The sequence below is a fragment of the Candida dubliniensis genome, chromosome 1 (assembly GCF_000026945.1).
Source record: "Candida dubliniensis CD36 chromosome 1, complete sequence".
NCBI classification, from domain to species: Eukaryota; Fungi; Ascomycota; class Pichiomycetes; order Serinales; family Debaryomycetaceae; genus Candida; species Candida dubliniensis.
The window spans coordinates 1,326,881-1,352,230 of NC_012860.1; the positions used below are offsets into that span (position 1 = coordinate 1,326,881).

The 25,350-nt window shown below is 28.7% G+C and overlaps 7 protein-coding genes and 1 pseudogene across 7 annotated transcripts, besides 2 other annotated features; 4 read left to right on the top strand and 4 right to left on the bottom strand. All coding sequences in view use genetic code 12, as the record gives it.

The window, feature by feature from the left end:
• Positions 1 to 1,130: 1,130 nt before the first annotated feature.
• CD36_05810 (leucine-rich Irepeat IFA/LPF family protein, putative) lies at positions 1,131 to 3,209 on the top strand (the record flags this gene model as incomplete). The annotated part of the gene is made up of 1 exon (XM_002417200.1): positions 1,131 to 3,209. One exon carries the CDS (start codon positions 1,131 to 1,133, stop codon positions 3,207 to 3,209), a length of 2,079 nt encoding a protein of 692 aa, XP_002417245.1.
• A 500-nt stretch (positions 3,210 to 3,709) lies between these two features.
• CD36_05820 (bud polarity/site selection protein (BUD family), putative) lies at positions 3,710 to 4,750 on the top strand (the record flags this gene model as incomplete). Its single annotated transcript, XM_002417201.1, has 1 exon — positions 3,710 to 4,750. The coding sequence occupies one exon, from the start codon at positions 3,710 to 3,712 to the stop codon at positions 4,748 to 4,750; it is 1,041 nt and encodes a 346-aa protein (XP_002417246.1).
• A 243-nt stretch (positions 4,751 to 4,993) lies between these two features.
• On the bottom strand, positions 4,994 to 6,364 carry CD36_05830 (conserved hypothetical protein; the record flags this gene model as incomplete). Its single annotated transcript, XM_002417202.1, has 1 exon — positions 4,994 to 6,364. The coding sequence occupies one exon, from the start codon at positions 6,362 to 6,364 to the stop codon at positions 4,994 to 4,996; it is 1,371 nt and encodes a 456-aa protein (XP_002417247.1).
• Positions 6,365 to 7,262: 898 nt separating this feature from the next.
• Positions 7,263 to 9,131, bottom strand: CD36_05840 (conserved hypothetical protein; the record flags this gene model as incomplete). The annotated part of the gene is made up of 1 exon (XM_002417203.1): positions 7,263 to 9,131. The coding sequence occupies one exon, from the start codon at positions 9,129 to 9,131 to the stop codon at positions 7,263 to 7,265; it is 1,869 nt and encodes a 622-aa protein (XP_002417248.1).
• A 3,083-nt stretch (positions 9,132 to 12,214) lies between these two features.
• Positions 12,215 to 12,790, bottom strand: CD36_05850 (transposon polyprotein (fragment), putative; the record flags this gene model as incomplete). The annotated part of the gene is made up of 1 exon (XM_002417204.1): positions 12,215 to 12,790. One exon carries the CDS (start codon positions 12,788 to 12,790, stop codon positions 12,215 to 12,217), a length of 576 nt encoding a protein of 191 aa, XP_002417249.1.
• Positions 12,224 to 12,757: a mobile genetic element (partial ORF2).
• Positions 12,791 to 13,105: 315 nt separating the features above from the next.
• Positions 13,106 to 14,040, top strand: CD36_05860 (annotated as a pseudogene).
• Positions 13,106 to 14,040: a sequence feature (rearranged pseudogene).
• Positions 14,041 to 14,693: 653 nt separating this feature from the next.
• CD36_05870 (transmembrane protein, putative) lies at positions 14,694 to 17,438 on the top strand (the record flags this gene model as incomplete). Its single annotated transcript, XM_002417205.1, has 1 exon — positions 14,694 to 17,438. One exon carries the CDS (start codon positions 14,694 to 14,696, stop codon positions 17,436 to 17,438), a length of 2,745 nt encoding a protein of 914 aa, XP_002417250.1.
• Positions 17,439 to 18,528: 1,090 nt separating this feature from the next.
• Positions 18,529 to 21,243, bottom strand: CD36_05880 (conserved hypothetical protein; the record flags this gene model as incomplete). The annotated part of the gene is made up of 1 exon (XM_002417206.1): positions 18,529 to 21,243. One exon carries the CDS (start codon positions 21,241 to 21,243, stop codon positions 18,529 to 18,531), a length of 2,715 nt encoding a protein of 904 aa, XP_002417251.1.
• Between the last annotated feature and the right edge of the window lie 4,107 nt (positions 21,244 to 25,350).

Genomic DNA, 25,350 nt, shown 5'->3' on the forward strand with positions numbered 1-25,350 from the left:
CGCCTTGATTAAATTTTTCACACTAAGAGAATCTTTCGATTACATAAATGTTTGAGACTTCAAAACGTTTCAGTGTATTATCTCAACATATGAATCTGATACATTTATATCTCTTGGTGGTGGTGGTGAACTTCTCAAGAAAAAAAGAAAAAAAAAAAAGAACATCTATAAAGATCGACAATGTTTCATCAATATCTTTGTAAAACTCAACTCTTAACCAATCAAGAATAACTTTCTCGAACTGGTGTGGGAGTATTATCAAAAAAGCGCCTTCTTGTATTAGCTGATCATTGTTTGTTCTACGACTTTAATCAACTGTTATTGAAACTCAAAATGTAGATGGAATGGCACTTGGTAAAAACTCATTTTTGATTCTCTTGAAAAAAATTGTTCCAATTATTGAGTCAAATTTATACAAAAAATAGTACTTAATAATTTACAAATCAAACACGTTAATCTTTTTTATCATAGAAAAAATTATAGGTTTAAGTATACTAGAAAGAATTTGTAAATGTAGTTTACCCTTCATTGTTATTAGTTGCAAAAAAGTTCCGATTTCATGTTACTAAAATACATGCTCATATTAGCTTTATGATTTCTTGTATGTCAATATAAAATAAATTCACAAACCAATTTATCACCAGAAATAACATTGTTGTTATTATAGTCATTAATTAATTAATTAATTGTGTTGGTTTTCTATACATATTAAAATATGTATATAACAACAACAACAACAACAATACTCTCTTAATAGATTTATTGTTGAGGCGGGATTCAATTTGCGCGCATTTGTTGTTGTTGTTGTTGCTATAAGTATCTCTGTTTCACTTGATAATGTCATTTGTTCTTCTTAACATTGACAGCAGCAATATTACCATCCACAGATCCAATCCAATCAATACGCTCAGGGGGGATATTGCATTATTTCATGTCTATTTGAAAATGCAAACCAAAAAAATATATTTAATAATCCGAATGGAAAGACAGTCAATACATTTTTAAACACCCCCACTGCCCCCAGAAATATTAGGATTATAAATACAACCACGCCATTAATATTAATAAACTTCACCCTTTATCAGTTTATTGAATTTTCAATTGCCCATTTTCATTTTGAATTATTAACCATGACGATTCTAACCCCTGATGTGGATCTTTTTTCCAAAGTAGCAAAACTTCCATCTGAAGTTATTATTATGATTATTGATCATTTACCCAAGTGTGTTTTACCAGAATTATTGTATTTCCCTCCAATTAGAAAGGAAATTGCTTCTACAATTTTATCAGATGTATACATTACCAACAATGTTCGTCGACACAAAGGTAGTAATGATGATGAGCCACTTGTTGGGTATTCCCAGTGCGATTGTAACCAATTCAGAATCAAACTCATCAAGTTGAAACAAGGTATTAATCAATGGAATATATACCCGAAAACTATACATTTGGAATATATGGAACAATTTACCAATGTTTTAGACACATTCCCAGAACTTTTAGCAGAAGCTCTGAGTATTAATGGCATTTTTTTTGGTAAAGAAGTTTTAGATCCAGAAGAATTGACAAAGTTTTTGAACAATTCCAATATCAAATTTGATATGATAAGATTAGACGATTTCCAAGATCCAGTGAAAATACCTCCTGTTGCCACAACTATTCTGTTATTTGATACTATATTAGATGATTATGATATTTCTGATGTTCAAAAAATGGATATAGAAATGAAATCTCGTAGTTTAGGATCCGAATTTTATGATTTTCCAATTGATTTAGAAGAATTACAAATTAAAAGTGAACTGTTATTTCAAGCAACTTTAATTCCCAATTTACGGAAATTATGTATCACAGCAGAATATCATCTAATAAGTTATAGAATAGAAGAATTGACTAGATTAGAATATTTACTGCTTAATTTCCTCAATTTTACTTGTTTTTATGCTCTTGAAATGGATGCACCAAATTTAAAAACCTTAATATTGAATAAATGTTTAACGTTGACTGAATATGATGGGTTAGAGAATTGTCAACATTTAAAGCATTTAACAATAAATGATTGTGCATATCCATTTGAATTATTAAATAAAGCAAGTTTTCATGAATTAGAAAGTTTTGAATATAATGGATCCGATTATATAGATCCAGAATGTTTTGAGAAAGAAAATTTTACTTTCCCTGTAAATTTGAAAAAATTATCAATAAAATCAGAAGATTTTATTAATGTTGATTTGAATCAAATAGTATTTCCGGTTTCATTGACACATTTAGAACTTTTAGATATATCATTTATTAATGAATATTTCCATTTGGATGACAATTTACAATATATTCATATTGAAACATCAAAGCTTACTTTTGAAAATAAATTTAAAATCCCTTCTATGGCTGAAGAATTGATATTAAAAGCTGATTATTTAACTTTTGAAAGTCCAGAATTCATGTATTCTTTGCCAAAAAATCTTTTACGATTGCATTTAATTGCTACCAAACAAGGAGAAATGAATTCCCTTACTCAAACAATCAAATGGCCAATGATATTAAGTGATTTTGCATTAACGGGTTTCAATATTGATTACAAGACATTGGAGTTATTAAATTTAAAAGAATCTAAACTCAGAGAAATTAAAGTTTGTGAGGGTAATGTAAAGAAGTTAGATATAGATTTGTTTCCAGTTAGTGTTGAATATCTAACTTTGCTGCATATGGGAATACACCAATTACCTGATTCATTAGAAAAGTTGGAAAATTTACAAAAGTTATCTCTATCAGGTAATCAATTGAGAAAAATAAATTCTGTTAAATTGCCAATATCATCATTGAAAGATTTAGATTTAAGTCAATGTAATCTTGAATTAGTGTCACCATTTTTGGTTTCAATGTTTGAAATGGAAAATGAAAATCCAGAATTAAGAGTAAATGCAACGGGGAATTTAAATGTCAATGTTAATGATATAAGAAAAGTATTAAAAGCAATAAAAGGACTTTCATTAGAACTCAATAAATTTAATGAAACATTGATGGAAATATCCAAACATTCTTCTCGTTTGCAATGCACAAGTGAACTTGATGATCCTTATTTTGAACAATCTATAACCGAAAAGAAAACGGGCCCTGATTCTTATGAATCAGAAGATCTTTACAATGGAAGTGATTTTAATCTGGATGAAGAAAAAAATGATGAAGATAACAAAAGACGAAAAGTAAGTTAAAAATGATATTCAATAAGGAAGTAGCAGTTTATTGAGATACTGATATACTATATGTATTAGTTAAGTTATATATGGTTTCTGTAATGATAGTTCAATTCAAAATTAGGTTATAGTTTTCGCTTACTTGTCCAGTGGGGATGTAGTTTTTCATTCTATTTATACTCTGATATCTACTAGAAAATTTTGACTGAATCATATTGTGCCACGAAGAAACAAAATAATACCATCACAGTGGTTATACTACTACACTTGAACGGTTTCTGCAAACACTAACTCTTATTTTTGGTCTTGTCTTTGTTATGAGTTAGCAGGAGTCATTTCTCAAAACCATGGAATAAGGCTTCCTCATTATTATTACTCATTTAATCAACATAATCACAATCTTTTTTTTTTTTTTTGTTCACTTTGATAAGCTCGTATAAAAATTTTTCATTTTAGATTTCCTTTTTACTTTGATTCATTCTATACGTCAACCACCCCCCTTCCCTTCTTATAATATTATGAAATCGGTATTATCTATACAATCTCATGTTTCTCATGGTTATGTTGGTGGTAAAGCTGCCATATTCCCTTTACAAACTCAAGGATGGGAAGTTGATAATATAAATACTGTCAATTTTTCAAATCATACTGGATATGGATCATTTAAAGGAACATCATTAACTTCAAATGAACTAAACGATATAATGAATCAATTAATTAATAAACTTCATATTTCTTATCGAGCTATTATAACTGGTTATATCCCAAATGCATCATTAATTAAGTCTACCAATGAATATATATCATTGATCAAACAAAAACAGAAAGATGAGGAAAAAGTTATATACTTATTGGATCCGGTGATGGGGGATAATAATTATTTATATGTTGATAAATCTTGCATACTTGAATATCAATCGATATTACATAATAAATTAGTTGATATTATCACTCCAAATCAATTTGAATTAGAATTATTAACTAATATGAAAATTATTGATAAATTTAGTCTTGTTGAAGCCATTAATAAATTACATAATGATTATGATATACCGTATGTTGTTGTTACTTCAATCACTGGTGGGGATATATTTAAATCACCACAGGAGCTGGAAGATAAATATATTCATTGTGTTATATCAACTAAAGATCAACCAATAATAAAAGTATTTGATATCCCAATGATAAAATCATATTTCACTGGAGTTGGTGATTTATTTTCTGCATTATTATTAGATAAATTTTATAAAAATAAAAATGATGCTATGACTAATGGGATACATGATTCAATAAAGGTGTTGAGTCGATCAGTAAATCAAGTGTTGACAATCATGGCGAAAACATTAAAACTTACACATAAATTAGGAATTCAACAAGCCATAGCAGCAACAGCTACAACAACAAGAAAAGATATTAATGATAAAGATAATTTTATTAGTGGTAAAATAAACGATGGTGATACTATGAAATATTTTGAATTAAAAATCATTCAAGCTAAAGATTATTATGATTATAATGGAGATGGAGAGTTTATTGAGAAAGTATTAGAATTGAATTAATGAGAATACTAAATGAATTGATAATTATAACTTTGTATTTGTATTTTTCAGGGGACAAAGAAGATTATCGGGGTGGGGTGTTTGTTTCAATGAATATATATTAATTTGTTGGAGGGGGTTCTTTACAAAAATTTGGGTATTTGGATTTGAGAGTAGGTGAATTGTATACCTTATATGATCAACAATAGACTAACCACAACAAAGCCAAAACAAAAGTGTTCTCAGACAACGAATCATCAGCGTTTATCTGTTTCCTTTTGATAACAATTCATGATATAATTTGGAAATTTTAGGATCATTAAACAATTTCTTGATTCTTTCTTGATCTTGTAATATAATATAAAGCATAGTTTGTTTACTTGGTTCAACAAATTTTACATCAAAGGCAAATTTAAATTTATCAATATCATTAAAGCAAAAATCATTATCCATTAAAACTTGATAAATATCAAATTTAATCAGTATGAAAAAACTGAAAATATAATTATTTATAGAATCATTAGTAATATGATAAATTGGTAATGATATCTCTGGATCATTCACTTTTTGCCATGGCATAATTGTTGTTTCATCTTTACCAAATATTAATTTCAATTGAGTTATCATATCTAGTAATTGTTTAGCAATTATATTATTTGGGAAAATTGAATTTTTCGATATTTCATATAATTTTGGACATACTTTATAGTAATAATTATCAGTTTGAGCTATATTGATTATTATAATATTTGTTGATCTTAAATAATAATAAAATTCATCCATATTATTGAAATTATCAAGATAATTATCATTTTCTGCCTTTTTGTTGCTAAAAATTTCATTGATGATTAAATATCGATAGAATTCATATTTTGGTAAAATGATAATGTTTTTAAATTGTTTCAATAATGGTATTGATTCATTATCTTTGAGGTTTTCTAAAATATTATATAATTCTTTAAATCGATAAATTTTTATCAAATTAATGAAATAATTTTCATTTACGATATTGTTGCCACTCTTTCTTGTCTTTTCCAATTGTTCAATGATTTGAGTCTCCAATTGGATTATTTTATCACCAATATTATTCTTCAACAGTTTTGTATTGGTAATAGTATCAAATTCAAGTTCTTTATCAAGATGTTTTAATTCATCTTTGAACCAAAATAATCCACTTTTGAAAAAATTCCAATTATAATCATCATCATTGATAGTTGAATCTGATTTATTCAATTCAATTATACCTTCTAAATTGGTCACATTGTTGTTGTTAAGCGAATAATTGATAGTAGGTGGAATAAATGGAAGATTAATAATTAGATCTAAAGAAACAAGTGGTGAGTTTTCTACTTTTGCTTTATCATTTTGTTGCTGCTTCTGTTGTTGATTTTGTTGTATACTTTCAATTTGAGTAGCCAATTGAGTTGTAGTTTTAGTAATAGCAGTGGTTAATTGATCAATCTTCAGCAGTTGTTTGTTTTTCTTCTTTTTCGATTTAAACAATACAGCAGTTGGTTTAAATGCCAATGATCTTTGTTGTTGATTAATTAATGTGATAAAAGTATTAGAAACACCACCACAACTAACATTCCTAGTGATTGATTTTTTAGCAACCGATAAATAATTTGAAAACATGATTTACCAAAGGTTTACCAGAAGAGTAGAGAACAACAAATTTACAGATATCTATTCTAAATCCAAGACAGAGACAAGGATTTATATATATATATCATTTCTATATTGATTTGTTTAATATTTTGGGGATTTTAGATTTTGTTGGATTTATGATATATCACTTGTTTGCCATACTAAGTATTTTGAAACAAACCCAACACAAACTTCAACTAACTAGTAGTTTGTTACATTTTCACTATTAAATCCTGTTCAAATCTTATTTTACCCATCAGTAGACAAGAAGAAAAATCTGTTGTAGTAATCATTTGAACCAATAGTCTTCATCAAGTACTTGGTTTTGATTGTAATGTTATACATTTCTGTATCAAGAGTATATAGAAAAGTATTTTACATTTAGAACTTTAAAAACTGCAATATCTAACAAGAAAGCAGAAAATGATTACAATAATTTTAAAATATAATTATTGAACTATAAAGATTTTTGTATTTATTAGTTCCATGATTGTTTTGCATTAGACCTAATTCAAAACTACATTGAATCTTAAACACCACCTTTACCAGTCAATTATCATATACTATTATTTCACAAATCCATTAACATCACTCTTTTACCCAATAAAAATATATTCAAAAAGGAAAAAGGTATAAAAGTAAACTGATAACAACTTATATAAATATATATATATATATACAATGAAAATAAAAAATAAACCAACGACTAAATTTCAATAAATAAACACTTAAGAAAACTTCAATAAAAAATAAAATAAAATAAAATCAATATTCATAAATTCATAACATAATAAATAAAAACCATTTCAACACCAGATTTTGTTATCTCTCTCACATCTTCTTCATGGTTGTAAATGTAAACATTCAAATTCCATATTTTTTATGTTTAACAATATGGTGGTGGTGGTGGAGGTGTTGCTGCTGCCGTCATTGATGGAAAATTAAATGCTTCAAATAATATTCCTTGTTGACCATTTGATTCATTTCTAGTAAAACCAGGACGGAAATTCTTACTATTATTATCATTAGTATTGTTATTTTTCCCTCCATCAAATCTAAATTGATTCAATTTTTCATTAATTTTACTAGTATCAATATAATTAATGGATTTTTTATCTTTATTCAAATGTTTAATTGGTGATGAACTAATGGTACGTTCTAATCCAAAATAGTTACCACCATTATTATTACCTAATCCAATACCACCACCATTACTAATAACTTTATCATAATATCCTGGTGATTGACTCATTTGTATGAAATCTTGATATAAATTTCGAGCTTTAATATAATCAATATGATTTTCCTTGTTAAGAGTAGTAGTAGCAGCGGTAGTGGTATCATTTGGTTGATATGCACGTTTTGGTGTAGGATGAGCGATAACTTGTGATGAGGCAGCACTAGAAGAACCAGTCGACAACGTATCTAAAGTTGGTGATTTGATATTTGATGATACATTACGTGTCATTGGTACACTTTCTATTAATGTTGATACGGTATCAATAGTTTCTTGTGGACTAATAGATCTTGACTCCATAAAAGTATTATCAACATTTTGTAACTCTGAGGGTTTGCTGGTGGTGGTGGTGGTTTCATCATGTTTGCTCTTATTCTTCTTATGTACTTTGATTCTTCTTCTCTTAGGTTTGGTTGGAGCATCTTTATTACTATACTTGTAAAAATTGTTGGCTTGAATAGATGAAATATCTTTTAATAAACTATCAGTTTTATCATAGTGTTGTTTATCATCATGGCTTAGTAATAACTCAATAGGAATACCAGTAGAACTTGCATTATTGTTGTTGTTGTGGTTGATATTATTAACATATCTATGTTGAAGATCAACATTGTTTGCATACAATGAATTTAATAAATTAGGATAACTTTTAGTAAATTTATCTAAACGAGTTCTTTGGACAATATTTTTAAATTTAGGAACACTTAATCTAAAAGTTTCTCTTGATTTAAATAATTGCATATTTTTCTGTAAATTTTTACTCGAATAAATCAAGGGGAATTCATTTTCTTCATCATCAAATAATTTCAAACTTGAAGCTAATTCATTATTTGTCATTGAAACTGAATCTTGTTGTGATAATTTACTTTTAATTTCATTAATATTATTATCAAGACTTAAATATTTTAATGATAATTGATGAATCAAAGTAGGTAATGTTTCTCTAAATAAATCACGGATTTGATTTTCAATTTGCTTTTGTAAGAAATTTGCCAATACTTGAACGGTATCAAATGTTGAACTAACTTTTATCGAATCTAATGGATCATTTCTAAATACTAATGTTAACCCTTTTGATTTGGAAAATACAATGATACCAATACCATTAATTTTAATATCACTCAATTTTAAATCCAAGGGGATGGCAAATTGTTCATTACTCAATAAGAAATTAGGAGTAATGAATTCATCTTGAGTACAATTACAAACCTCTTTTTCTAAACTATTATGATAATAAATATTCAATGGATTTGCTTGAACTTTGGTATGTAATGTCAAATGGAAATCACCTTGATAATCAATTTTGAAGATTCCCCTAAATCTATCACGATCTAATTCACCAATTTCTAATATTTCAAAATCAGGAGCAATCTTACCAAAATTCAAATCTTTAATAGTGATATTTGATGCTAGTATATTGGGTGATTTACCAGAATTTAATGCTGATGTTAATAATTCTTTTGTCCAATTAGTTAACGGTTCAGTTTCTAATGAATTCCAATTTACTTTAAATGACATGATATAAGAATGTGTAAAAAGCTATAGGATTAGCTGATTTGAAATTAAAGAATAACCCGTTAGGATTGGTTGTTTTAGGTGGGAGGGGGGTAGATCAAGGAATTGTTGTGACGATATCAGAATATGTACAAAAAAAAAGGGGGGGGGGGAGGGGGTATATAAACAAAACACTTTACTACAAGATAAGGAGGGTGGAAAAACAACCAAGGTGGTAGATTCAATTTAACAAAAAAATGTGGATGATTAGTAGTTTATAAAGATGAGTTAAGTTAAGTTGAGTTAAGTGGGTAGTTAGTGTTGTTATAAATATCTTCAAAAAGAAGGAGATAAAAAATTTTTTTTGCTTTATTTTTGTTTTCGCTTCTCTCTCTCTGTGTCTTCTAAATACATTTCTTTTTTTTTTTTTAGTCTTTGTTTACTTAAATAAGGAAAAATGTCGCCGTATTCTATAATTTGTCGTGTCCTGCCCAATATATATTTATGTCTCGCTCCGGGGAAAAGGGCAAAGTTTGTACGATTCTGGAAGATGTCGCATTCCTTCCATACAATCAAGCAGCACTAATCTTCATTATGCGGTGGATTCCGGATTTAAGTGGGTGTGACTTCTTTCCTGTTTCCGTATTGTACTCTCTCTTTCTCACTTTTTTTTTTTTTAACTGACTCCTGTGGACAGACAGACATTACTACTACACAAAACTAATCTTGATGGTGATGATGATTCGATTTTCAATCATTGTCTATATATTAAGTCATACTACATGAAATAGATTGGTTTTCTCCTTTTTTTTTTTTTTTTTTTGTGGGGGTGAAAATGGCAAGTAAAAGTCATCAAGAAACCGCTATTGTTATATGAAATGAGGTGATTTTTACGTCCATCTTTTGTTTCTCGTATTTCTACTGCTGTTTGGATGGCTCCTTGTAAATGAAATCATTTAACCATAGAGTGAGTGATTGTAATACTTTAATTAGGATATCTATTACTCAATAAAGCTTGTACAATTTTGTTGCGTACAAAAAATCATTCTAACTGTTAGAAATGCCGCTACTACAAGCATTATCCCTTTCGGGTTTTACAAAAATCGGAGTTTAGAAAACTATAAGCCCCAAATTCTTAGTTTAAACTTATTTATTATTAGCTAAGAATTGCTACAATAAATATAATAAAGAACAATCGACTTGACAATACAAAGCATCTCTTTGAAAACTTTTCGCTAATCTTTTACATTATCTAGAAGTGGTGCAACCTTACAGCGAATGTCTTCTTTCAACCTGGACTCAAGATAACCCTAAGTTTGACCCCGAAAACAAATTTTGGCACTCACCGTAGGGGTCTTCCCGAAGGTTTTTCCCAATTCAGACACTGGTCTCTTAATTGAAACTGGCTGCAGTAAGTTGCGGACCAGTTCAAGAACCAGTGCTGGCGTTAGAGATGGTACAAGTTTTAGTAGCTGGCACAACCGTATCCCAAGACAGATTCACCTGCCCCAGCGGTGGCTCTCGTACTCCTACTTTGCACCTAACGCCCTGCTTATAAGAGATGCGCTGCACTATGAGAAGAGTTTCGAATCCGAAGATCTCCAACTACTTCTTCCTCGGACCTACTCCTTCCTCTCAATAGCACCATTCATAACATCGTATCTCCTATCCCCCAGAACATACTATCCTATACAAAATATATACAATAGATGTCTACATACCAACAAGAGGATTTTGAACCACCAAGTAATTCAAACTAACAGTACCAACAATACTATGCAAATAATAATACAATGATTATCAACCAGAATTGTAATAGCGTAAGATTTCTCTAGCGGCAAAGGAATTTTGTAATCGTTTTGTGTTGGCGCTAAGTTTATTGTGGGTGCAAAAAAAAGTAATCCCTTTACTTGAAACAACAGTAAGCCAAACCTCCTCTCATATGAGTAGCAGCAGCGGCGGCAAACATTTATATCAACTTAATTCACAATATTTAAATACTAATTTTGTTCGGGATATTTATTGGCGGTTATAGGATTTATGATCGTTGGACTAATATGGAAAGATACAGCAGCATTAATGAAATTGAAACAATATGGAATCAGGAAAGGCTATGATAATATAAGCAGCATGAAAGTTTAATCATTTAAATGAAGTAATAAAGGATTGATTATTAAATAAAGAAAAAGAAAAAGAAAGAAAGAAAAGTGAAAGAAGAATTGGTATTTTTTTTTTGGATGCAAAAATAATTTAGGCTATTTATATAGTGTCCAAAATTTACACACACACACACACACAAACTATACTGCGATTGTGTCAACCAGTAACATTTTTTTGCCGCCAACAAATGAGTTGTATTTGTGGCTGTGTGGGATGGCAGCGTCTAAAATAATGATTTTTATACCTTTTTAATCACTCAATAGAAGCAGGACAATAACTATATAGATATATCTAATTATGAAATTTAAATTCATAATAGATAACAAATAGTTAATCAAAAGGAGAAATTATTAGTTCGAAGAATGCATTTGCATTGTAGAAAGATTCCGAGATACAAAAATTGATTGATTGAAAAGGCAAAGATAATGGATTGAACCATATTAATGAAATAATTATCAATAGAATTCTCCTATGTTAGAAACCATTGCACATACATTATTCTAATATGTTAAGACCGACTGGTTCTTGGCGTGCAATGGTCAAATTAGAACCATTTATATACTCCTTTTATGTGGACAATTTTGAACCATTGATAATGAAAAATAAAGTTTATACAAGATCATCAAACTTGTGGATTCTGGGATGTGCTTTGAGTTGTGCAATTCGAGGGCTTACGGCAATTTTCTTGATAACTCTTTAAATTTTACTTCAACTAACATACCCCTTTGAATTCCCAACATTATCTAAACCCAATTGAACACGTAATCCAGTCGTCCCTACAATATCAATACCCCCTGAATTCTCATCAACTTTTTCTAATTATATGTTTATTCAACAAGCGTGGTTACTGTGAAGGAATTTCCTCACCCATCCCCCCTCCCCCCCCCCCCCCTCTTGGTATAGGGCATGGGATATTTATTTCACGTTTAATGTGAAGAGTGAGTTCATTAGTTAGTATTTCTGCTTGTATATGATTTGGTGGTAGGGTGTCTGACACGGAAGACATCTACGAGGTTGTAGTCGTTGTAGAACGACTCGGATTCATGTGTGACTGCTTGCTTAGGCGCCAGTTGGGATACTGTTTTTACTGCATCTAGCTCGGGGTCGAGAATATGGTTAAAGTCGCCGCCGAGTATGATATGGTGTGAACGAGGAAGCTGGCGGAGGGCGTTGTTGACGATGAGTTGGTTGTCGGTTTCGGAGGTGATCGGGTAGTATACGCTGACGAGGTGGATCGATTTCTTCAACCCGTTGATTTTGATGACGGCGTCTGTAAAACAGTATGATTGTCTAATGCTTTTGAGAGTATTACTGTTTTGGAAAGTGATGTGCTGGTAGTTTATGACAATCATTGTCAGGCTCTTTTTTGTTTTGTAGATTAGGGTCATGTTGTAATGCAAACAGATGCTCTTGAGCAAGTAGAAATTTGTTTCAGTTGTCTCCTGGAGGAAGATGATGTGGTGGGAAACAAGGATGTTTGTAAGTGCTGTGGGTACTTCAAGCTCCACGCAACAGACTGTCATACATGGTTTCTAAAGTTGAATAGGTACGGTCTAACCAACATCGTGCATAATGTGTCTGTAACCGCCGTCCGCGACACAAACCATTCCAATAACGGCCCAACCATCTGCTTGCACCTGAGTTTCTGGACAATTCCCGTGTTTACCTCATGGCAAATCTTTAGTTTAAGTAAATTAATAGTATTTTTGATTGTATTGTGTTTGTTGTAGTATTGTTATTAGTTTTTATTTAACTTTCGCAGGTAATTGGGTAGGCTCTGGCATGGTTCCAGGGCCCTTCAGCATAATAAAATGGCATAGAGAAGTGTTTAATGATTATATGTTGATAATTTCAACAAGGAATTAAAAACCAAATATTTCCAGACAAACCAAAGATACAAAGCTGATACGATCATTTTTGTATTGATTGAGCATATTTCAAAAGATCATCATCATTCGCATTTGCTAGTCAAAGCCAAACCATAGTCGAGACACATTGATTATGTAGAGAAACTTTCACAATTTTCAGCAGAATGGGTTTTAATCGAGCAAATACAGTAAATGTTTGTCCTGGTCACGTTAGAGTTAAATCATCAGGTGGATCACATTTTTATATATTATTTATCGTGATGAACGTGGAGTTTATTGCAGCGAATGTCCCGACAACAAATTTTCCACTGATTACTGCAAACACATTTACTTGTATAATCATTATCAAAAATTAGAAGAGAACGGAAGATTTATTGTCAGAGGGCAAGGAATTCCATATAACATTTATTTTGATGATAGGATTAGGCACGCAGATAAAAGTCACCTAGTAAATTCAAGTTAAGATAGTTCTAACTTCATGGAAAATTCGTTAGATGGTGGGGTAAATGTTGGTACATCGCTGCTGGATGATGATAAAAGTGACGTTATTTTTGTAAAGGAAAGAACGAATCCTGAAATAACTATGAATAATGAAAGAGAAAACATACTGGAGGTCTACTCTAAGAAAATCGCTAATAATATCAAACAATGAAAAGAGTATAATAAAAGTTTGGATATGGAAGTCAAAAAGGTTGAGGAGGAGGAGAAAAGCCAAAAAGGAAAAGTATACCAAACAGTTGAAATATGTACTGAAACAAATGTAATTAGCTAATAAAGAAGGGCTAACACATCAACTAAAATTTGCAGCATTGCACCAGATCCAAGAGAAACTCGATAAAGTAAGGAAACAAACTAAAAACCATGAGAAAGCGTTGATTAATATACAAAGAATTGAAGAAATGCTTGGAAAAATAACAATTACAATCAAGTAGAAAGAAAGGAAAAGAAAGAAGAAATTGAAAATTTGTATTACTCAACTGTCCCAGATTTAGTCAGAGACATAAGATGAAATCTGATATTAGGGAATGGTGAATAAATGTTGATTTATCAACTATATCATTAGTTTATATTTAGTTGATAGAACATTAAATAGAAGGTGTGTATATTTTTAGTACAAAAAAAGGGAACTCTATCAAACTTACTTAATCGTAAACTAGGTTCAGGGGTATCACTTTTTTGAAAGTTGTGTTCTATTCTACCATAGTAATAGAAAATTTGTAGAGAATGTACTGTTACCCATTATACAGATGAGGATTTTTATTATGAGTAGGTTTCAACGCATTATCTTGTTCAATCTTCATTTTTAGTAAAAATTGCACGCTTAATAAAGGGGACCATACACGACTCATAAAATTTACATTAACAAAATCAAAACAAATAATTTATCAATTTATTTAGACGCTACCCACTTTTTACTCTGTTGTTGTTGTTATTGTTATTGTTCTTTGGGAGGTTGTAAAAAATTTACTTTTTCTTTTCCCACATAGACGACAGAATCAATTTTTTTACTTCATTTTCCATCAAATATAAGATATATTCTTTATTCCAAATTTTTACAATGTTACTACTAGATATACTATCAATCAGTTGGCAAATTATACAGACTGGTACCAATGGAAACGGTTTGGGAGAAGAATACAGCAATGGTGACAATGATGGGAAGAAACCTGATCCAATTCATTCAGTTGGTCCACAAAGGGTTTTTACAACCCAATTAGTCTTAACTTTGATAGCTGGGATATTTTCATTTTTATTGTTTTGTATGTTAAGATTTAAATGGCCCCATATATATGCTGTTAGAACATTGAGACAACCACGAAATAATCTGCATATTTTACGACCTTTACCTAATAATTTATTTGGTTGGATCAAAGTGGTTTATAAAATCACTGATGAAGAAATTATTGCTTGTTCAGGGCTAGATACTTTTGTATATTTGAGGTTTTTCAAAATGGGGATCAAGATCTTTTTAATTTTATCAATACTGGCAATATTTGTTCTAAGTCCAATACGGTATTATTTCACAGGCAATTATGATAAAGAAAATATAACGACAAAACCAAATCAGCCACCAGATATCAATTATGATTTCCCCAGTTTCTATTGGGTATATCCTATTTTCACTTATGTGTTTTCAATTGTTGTGTTTTATTATTTGTTTGAATTCACCACCACCATTTTAAGAACAAGACAAAAATATCTTGCTTCACAAAATTCCATTACTGATAGGACAATTAAATTGGATGGGATCCCAAAAAGATTGTTGCAACGAGAAAAATTGAAGAAATTTATTGAAGATTTAGGTATTGGGAAAGTGCTTGATGTTAAATTAATTTATAATTGGACCCCTTTGGAAAATTTATTACACAAAAGACAAGAATTGATGAATAATTTGGAATGTATCTATACGTCAATGTACAAAATGGACATTGATATTTATAATCAACGTGAAGTTCCAGCAGTCAATCCAATTTGGTCTGAACCATTGAACAAACCACAATTGAATGAATTAGCCAATAAATACACTCAAGAATTAATTGAACTTGATGGTGAAATCAAAAACATGCAAGGTAAATTTGATAGTGATTTGTCTACCATAGATGTTAAAGAGTACCGTGAATTTAAACAAGTGCCTTCGGCATTTATTACCATGGATTCCGTGGCATCAGCTCAAATGGCAGCTCAAACCATTTTAGATCCTCGTGTATATAAATTAATAGCCAGTTTGGCCCCTGCTCCTAAAGATATTATATGGGAGAATTTGAAGTTGACTTATTTCGAAAGGAAAATCAAATCATATTTTATCACCCTTGTAATTGTTTTGAGTTATGGGTTCATTATATTTTTAGTTATTCCATTGACATCTTTGCTTGACTTGAAGACCATCAGTAAGTTTTGGCCAGCATTAGGGGAATTCATTGGTCAATCTAAATGGTTAACTACATTTGTAACTGGTATCTTGCCCCCATTATTGTTTACACTTTTGAATTTTCTGTTCCCATATTTTTATCAATATTTGTCACAATTACAAGGGTACACATCAAATAGTGACGTTGAGCTATCTACGTTGCTGAAAAACTTCTTTTTCATATTTTTTAACTTGTTTTTGATTTATGTTGCCGCTGGGACTTTTTGGGATTATATGTCATATATTAGCGATACAACAAAGATTGCCGTGCAATTAGCTACGTCGTTGAGAAGAATGGCATTGTTTTATGTTGATTTGATTTTATTACAAGGGTTAACTATGTTCCCAGTGAAACTATTACAAGTGAGTGATTTTTTCTTATTGAATGTTTTAGGGAAATTATTTTATTTTAAAAGATTAATTTTGAAAACACCAAGAGATTATCGTTCTTATTATTTCACTCCACAAATATTTGATTTTGGTATCAATTTGCCACAACACATACTTATATTTATGATTATTTTGATATATTCAGTGGTGTCAACAAAAATTGTTACTTGCGGGTTAATCTATTTCATCTTGGGATTATTTGTTTATAAATATCAATTGGTATACAATTTTGTTCATCCACCTCATTCTACAGGTAAAGTGTGGCCAATGATTTTCCGAAGAGTGATTTTGGGATTAATTATTTTCCAATTGTTTATGTGTGGAACATTAGCTTTAGAAAGTGCCATATTGTTGTCGATTTTATGTACACCATTAATATTTATTACCATGATTATTTTATGGAATTTTGAAAAATATTATGTCCCATTGAATACATTTATTGCTTTACGAGCTATTTTGAATCCATATGATTTTGAAAAAGTTTTCGATGAAGATGATCAACTGTTTAGTAGCACTAGCAATGGCAACAGTAATGATGAATCCGATACGTCAGCTATATTAGATGATTTACATTTAGATTTAGATTTGGATTTGGATTTGGAAAATGAACCAATTGATGAATCGTCGTGTTTGTTAGAGAATGGCGGTATTAATGGTCATGGCTCTAATGATAACATTAATAACGGGTCTATAATTAAACCTAGTAGACAGAATGATGGTGAACGAACTATTTCTAGAAGAAAATCAACTTTGGATGAAGAACGTGAAGAGTTTACTGATTATACATATCCAGGATTGAAAGACCCATTGAATGGTCCTTGGGTTGGATTTACTGGCAATTTTGTCAAAATGATTGAATATAAATCATTGCTTCTGCAACAACAAGCACTCTTAGAGGAAGGTCGAAATGGAAGTAGTGAAGGTGAAATTATCACTAGCATCCCTACTATTAATGAACAAGAATTGGTTATTAATAAAAAATTGTCAGTTAGTGAATGGGAATGAGTTAATGGTCTATAGAATTTATTGAAAAAAAAAAAGAAAAAAAATATCACTATGGTTTAATACTAATATTCAAAAATTAATTTAATAGCAACAAATTAAATATATAATTCTAGTTAAAAATCCGCAAATACTTTGAAGACATAATTTAACAATATGGATGAAGCATTACTTCTTCTTCCTCTTCTTCTTATCACAAGATAAATCAACAACAACAACAACAACAAAAAAAAAAAAAGTATAATAATAAATAAAAGAGGGTTAGATTCAATGTGTTTTGAAGTAGAATTCTTGATTGATTGTTCAATAGTATTAACCATTATCATCATTGTAATAGTTATGAATAGTGAAAGAGAGAAAGAGAGAAAGAAAGAAACAATCAATCAATCAATCAATCAATTATTACTACAACAACTATAGACAGTCCAAATATGAAAGAGTTTAATTTTTTTTAAAGTTTAAACTTTTCCGTATGATGAAACAGTATTATTATCATTATCATGTAAAACGTAACAATTATTTGCAACATACCTACATACATACCTACATACATACGATATTGAGCCTTCGTATGTGTTATTGTCTTTTACAAAACAATGACAAAAAAAAAAAAAAAACCATATATGAGTTAATAGTTATTACTAAAAACATTCATATTGATTTAACTTGTTGACAATTTCTTTTTTTCTAAGGGAAAAAAGGGGGAAAACCCAATAACAGTTGGTATATATATAAAAATCAAATACTAAAAACAAATTATTATGAGATTAATGTGTATAATAATATTATATAAAAGATATAAACCAACAACAACATATGCTAAATAAAAATAAAAACAAAAAAACAAAAATCAGTCAATCAATCAGTAAGTTTACTAATATATAAATCTATGATAAAAAAAAAAAATTATGAACAAATTAATTAATTAATTAATAATAGTAATAATAGTTAATAGTAGTAGTTAATAGTAGTAATAAAAACAATATAAAAATCAGGCCCTTTTTTTTTTTATTATAGCAGAATCATTATCATCAAATAAAACAACAATCATCAACACTTCTCTCAACAACAACAAGAAGAAGAAAATCTTCATCTAAGTAAAATCATTTATCATATCATTATTTGATTTTTTTTTAGAAATTTTAGTTTTCATTTTCATTTTCGTATTAGTATTAGTATTAGTTTTAGTTTTAGTTTGATTTCTTTTCCTAATCAATGAAACTTCAATTAATTTCTCTTGTCGTAATATTTTATCAGTAACATAATCAGGTTTTTCTGAACTATAATCACATTGTAATCCAAATTTAGCACAACCTCCGCAAATTGGAGTAATTTCATCACATTTTAAATGTTTAATTCGACAAATCCAACAACCTTTTTTCGATCGTGGTAATAATCTTCTTCTAGTATGTTTCTTCTTCACTGTAGTTGTAGTACCATTACCATGACCATTACCATTACCATGACTATGACCATTAACACTTCCACTTCCACTACCGCTACTATTGTCATCACTACCACTGCCATTACCACCGTTGTTGTTGTTGTTAAAATCAATGTTTAATTTCATTTTCTTGTTATCAGTAGTTGAATTTGATGTCCCAAAATCTGAAGAAGCATCTCCATTTTCATTTTCATTTCCATGATCATTATCTTCATCATCATAATTCTTGCTTTGTAATTTCTCATTCAAAGCCAATGATTCTGTAGTTGTAGTTGCAGTTGCAGTTGCAGTTGTAGTTGAAGATTTATTCATTTTTGTTTTCGATTTTCTACCTCTTGGTTTTTTAATAATTTTGGTATTAGATAAAGTTGAAAAAGATGATGTTGTAGATAATATAGGTGATGGAGTTAATGGTTTTGTAGGATCAGGATTATGACGAAATATATTCATTACTGGTAATCCATGATGTGATCCATGTGATGAAGTAGATGATGCATTAGAAAGTGATCTATAACCAGAAATATCCCCATTTCCAAGTCCAACTCCAATTCCAATTCCAATTCCTCCAGTTGATCCTGATTTCATTGTATCACCAATTGGTGGTGGTGGTGGTAGTGGTGGTGGTGGTGGTGGTTGAGAAAAATCTGATAATACATCTTCATCATCAATATCATCAATATCAATACTAAAATTTTTACAACAATTAATTTCAGTAGTAGAATCTTCAATATCATTATTATTATTAATATTATTATTAATATTATTATTAATATTATCATTATTATCATTATTATCATTATTATCATTATTTTCTTTTTTAACATTTATAAAACTTGTTTTTTTTCTTAATAATGGAGAAATTGTTTTCGGTGGAGTAACAATATTATCATCCATCAATTCAGTTGGTGTTGATAATGAATGAACTAAATTTGCTTTTAAATTTTTTTTCGATGAAGTATTTAATCTTGATAATGATGATTTTTTGGTGATTTTATTATGACGTACTTGTGATGACAATGACAATGACAATGGCAATGACAGTGAGGATGATGATGATTGTTGTTGTTGTGGTTGTTGTTGTTGTTGTTGTTGATATAAGTGATTTGGAGTGGAATTAGATAATGGTAAATTGGAATTAATCATATTTGGAGATTTCCCTTTCAGTTGTTCATCAATACTTGATAAAATAGTAGTATTACTAAATATTGGTGATTGTTCTAAAATGGTATTTTCAAATGGTGGTTGATTAGTAGTAAAATTAGCACTATCAGTAATTAAAGGTGAATTTGCTTCAGCTTTTAATGCAATATTATTTGTCAATTCTTGAGGTGGTACAACATCAAGATATTGATTTTGAGATTGTTGTGATGGTAATGATGGTGGTTGAGATGAAGAATGCAAATTAGTTTGGGTGAAATTTGGTGTAATATTAGTATGACTATAATCATTTGCAACACCACCACTAGTACCACCACCACTTACACTTATACCACCAATAGATTCAAAAGATGCATTACTAAATTCTAAATCATTATTCATGACCAAATCAGCAGAATGATTATGCAAATTATATAAAAATGCACTTGGTTGTGGGTCATTATTATTAGATATGGAACCACCATTGGTAATTTTATAATATTCAGATTGAGTTAATCCTGATTGAGGTAAAATTGATGATGGATTTGTTGTATCCAAATTTGGTAATGATGTAGTTGAATGAGCAGCATTAGTATTATTGAAAATTACATATGGATGTTGACTTGATGGTATATCATTAATGTATTCATTATAGAATGGATGTTGTGAAGTCAATAATGGTGTTGGTTGTGTTTGTGCTTGTGCTTGTGCTTGTGGTGGTGCTTGTGGTGGTGGTGGTAATGAATCTTGTTGTTTCATCAATCCAAGTCCTAGCTCCAGATCCAGTAACAGTGCCGGGGGTGGTTGTGGTTGCAAATCACTATGAGATGTTAGTGGAGCCAGGTGTAAATATGGAGATACATATGGTTGATTAGTATGAATGTTTGGTGGACGGGTAGGATTAAATGACGTATTAGGGTTATTATCAAATTGAAATAATTGATCTATTGGTGTCTGGAAATATGGATTTGCATATGGTTGATTTTGTTGTTGTTGCACTTGTTGTTGCTGTAGTGCCAATTGTTGATCTTGTTGTTGTTGTTGTTGTAGTTGTAAAAATTGAAGTTGCAGATATTGTTGTTGCAACTGTAGACTTTGTAGATAACCTGAAGATCGTGCTGGTGAAGAAGAACTAATCACTGACGAATTCAACTTTATTGTATCTTCTCCATAAGGCGAATTTGGTGCTGAAGAAGTTGAATCGGGTGTAACCATATGGGTAATCATTTAAACAGTGTAATTTTTTAAAAAAAAAAAAAAAAAATAATGTGAATTATGATAATAAACGAATGACAAAGTTGGGTTTTTGATATTTGATAACTTTAAACTAACACTCTTTTTTTTTCACAGAAAAGTTTTAACTGAAAAGAATCAAAAAATAAAATTTTTATAAATATATAATTTGAAATTAATAAAATAAGTGAATAAATGAATGAAAACACTGAATTGATATTTGGTAATGATAATCAAAAAATCAGAAAGGAATGACTGTATGGTAATCACTATATTTTTTTCTTTTTTTTTTTTTTCAAATTTATTTATATATCTTGATTTCGTTTCTTTAAGAAAAACCCTCCCCAAAAAAGATTAATATTCAACAAATAATTAATTGGATTCAAATAAAGTTATCACCAAATTATGTAAAAGCAAAAGCAAAAGCAAAAGCAATAGTAAAAGCAAATTTGACCCTTGAGATTATAATAACAGGGTTTTTTGGTTGGTTGGTTGGTTTTCTTTTTTTTTTTTTTGGATCTTGACAAGACTTTTAATAAATTTCTTGAATCAAGTATAACAAAGTAATATCAAACAACCAAGAAAAAATTGAACAAAAAAGATATAAATATATATATATAGATATAGATATCACGAAATCACGAAATCACTTTTTTTTCAAAAATACCTTTTTTGCCCGGGATTTATATTCCTTTTAAAGATAATAATTATTCTTTTTTTTTTTTCTTTTTCTTGAATAAATAAATAATAATAGAATACCAAAAATCAAAAGTTTATGAGTTTATGAGTTTATGAGTTTTCTGGAAAATTGATAAATTATTTATATATCTTTCCAAAAAGAAAAAGAAAAAAAAATAAAAATAAAAAACTTTATAAATTTTTCAAATCAATGGAAAAAGGGGATGAATAATAACTTAAATATAATCTTTGTAGTTATTGTAGTTATTGTAGTTATTGTAGTTATTGTAGTTGTTTTCAGTTTCACTGTCTGTATTATATAAACACAAAATTAAAGAATGAACTTCCAATAATGAATGAATAATAATGAATGAATAATAATGAATAAAGAATAATAATGAACAATAATAATAATAATAGTAAAAAATTTCACAATCAAGAAAAAATAAAAGGCTGGTATATCTTATAATAATTTGCGTTTTTGAACTTGATGCTTGTTTATGCTTTCAATGTTGATATCAATTGATGTTAATATTAGATATTAGTATTGATCTTTACTGTAGTTGATATATATATATATGTGTATATATATCTGGTAGTGTATAATGAAACAAATAAACACAAAAAGAAAAATATATATATATCGCTTTTTTTTTTTGTGTGTGTTTTTCAAAACAAAGGGTCCTCTTCTAACACGCACACACACGCACACTACCTAAAACAAAAGATAAAGTGGGGCAACGGTTATAATATAACGACGGAGGAGGGGTAAAATTGAGGGGAGAAGGGGGGTAAGACCAAAATGAATAATTTTTCAACCGCTTTATTTATTTTATTAAGCAAATATTCACTGAGAAAATTATATCTTTGGAACCACCAAATTCTTGTAAAATAGATTGGTTATAACTTTTTTTTTTTTTTAATTTCTTGTCGTATTCTCTTTCTCTAACTTGTTTAGTTGAGTTGAGTTGATGTGATATGATATGACAAAAAAGATGAACTAAGTAGTGAGGAGGAGTATGAAATGTGGAATATTATGAACTCAGTTAAACTTTGAACAATAATATATATATGTATACCCACAAACAAAAACAAGAACGGAAAAAAAAGAACTAAAACAATTGGTTATCCGAAACGAACGTCTGGTTAAGTTGTTGGTATTCTTTGATTTATGATAAACAAATTAGGCTAAAAACTGTAGTAGTAGTAGTAGTAGTAGTAGTAGTAATGGGTAAATTGTTATTTAAGAACACAAGCCTTGGGAAAAAAAAAAAAAAATAAAAAAGGGTGAATGATTCAAAGACAATAACAACTATAACTTCTTTTAATAAAAGCCCCAACTTTAACGGATGTAAAATACTGTTTTTTTTTTGTTTTTTGTTTTTTGTTTTTGGTAATGATTTTCTGAAATAAAGGAAACAGAATTTCAAATAATTACGATAGGAATCTTACTTGGACCAAAAAAAACAAAAAAAATTTTAAACCCGAGTATATTTGACACAAAAAAAAAAAAATAAATTTCAAACAACAACTCTATCTTTAATTAATATAAGAATGTTATATCTTATATCTTATTCTTATTCTTCTTATTCTCAGTAACTAAGTATTGTGATGAATAACAAAAAAAAACTCTTGGTATCTTATTCCCTTTTTGTTTTTATGTTGTTTGTTATAAACCCGAGATTTTCTAATTAATTTTTTTGCAATTAAAGGAAATAATTCAAATAATTCAAACAATAATTCAAACAATAACAATAACAATAATAATAAATACACCAGAAGTTAAATACAATCAAAACTTAATGACTTTTTTTTTTTGTATTTTTTTAACTTGCGCAAAAAAAAAAAAAAAAAACAATTATGTTAATATTAATATTTGGGGGAATTGGTGTGATTTATTAAATTCTAAATGGTAATAATAGATTAAATCAATACCCTTTTATTGTTGTTATAATTGTTGTAATAAACGAGAATGAATTGTTCTTATTTAAAGATTTATGTTTATATATAATGAATTTGAAATTCCTTTGTGTGTGTTTAGTGAAATAATAATAATAATAATAATAGTATAGTATGGTATGGTACGGTATGATATGTTTGTATATATCTCAAATTATACCCACTTTGTTAATTGTCTTATGATTTTTTAATTTCTGAATTGAAATGGAATTACTAGATTATTAAATTAATTTACAAAATTGATTTAAGTTGATTTTGATTTATAACAATCCAAGACAAGAAATAATTATATTAAATTCAATCTTTAGTAAATTTCCCTAATTGAGTCTTTGCAAAAAAAAAAAAAATAATGAAACAGTGAAAATTGATCTCCAATTATTTATATATATATATATATATATATATATGTGTGTGTGTAATATGAGATCAAAAAAAAACTAATGATTAAATCTATTAAATACTATTAGGATGTCCCAAAGTACTTCTCTCTTGCTTATTTTTTTTCTTTTTCCAATATTGATATATTGATATATTGATATATTGATCACAATATGAATGAATGGAAAATTCTTACTTTCTAATTGTTACCTCAAAAAAAAAAAAAATTAATTTTGATGTTCCAATTGAAATCAAAAACAAGAAATTTTAAAATAGTTAAAATTTTGACCCTAGTCTTTTTTTTTTTAAAAAAAAAAATTCTTAATGAACAAGGTGGAGGAGGGGTAAATAGAAAATCAAATCAAATCAAATATATATATATATAATTAACAATTGAATTGAACTATTTGGATTTTGACTTTCTGGTAATGAAAAAAAATTTCAAACAATCAAAATATTCAAGTAAGAATTCTTTAAAATGTACTAATAGTAATAATAATAATATGAAGAATTATATCTATTGGATAAATTTCACACTTTTTTTTTTTCTTTCTTTCTTTCTTTTTGTTTGTTTGTTTTTCCAATTGTATATGAAAATCTGATTGTTTATTTTTCAAAATTAGAAAAACCTTGTGATATTCTTCTTCTTCTTTAAAACTTTCTTTCTTGTTCTAGTTGTTGAAAGACAAAAAGGAAGGTTTTTTATTTTTTTGTTTTAGTTTATACTTTCTTAGAATCCAGGCGAAGTACTAAAAAAACAAAACTATGGGGGGGGGGAGTTGTTGGTTGTTGTAGTTTGTAGTTTGTAGTTGTAAATTGATGATATGATTTCAAACAAGGAAACAAGGAAACAACAAGAAAAAGAAAAAAGAAATAGAAAAAAAATAACTTATTAATCAATATAAACTTATTGTTGTTTATATGATTTAGTTTTCCTTTTTTAAATTGTTTAAAAAAATTTGTAAAAGTTTTAATTGTTTTGTATTTTAGGTAACTAGTTGTTGCAGCTATGATTTGATTTTTTTTTTTTTTTTTGCAGTTAAAAACAAAAAAAAAGAAAAAAAAATTTTAGTTGTAATTGTTGTT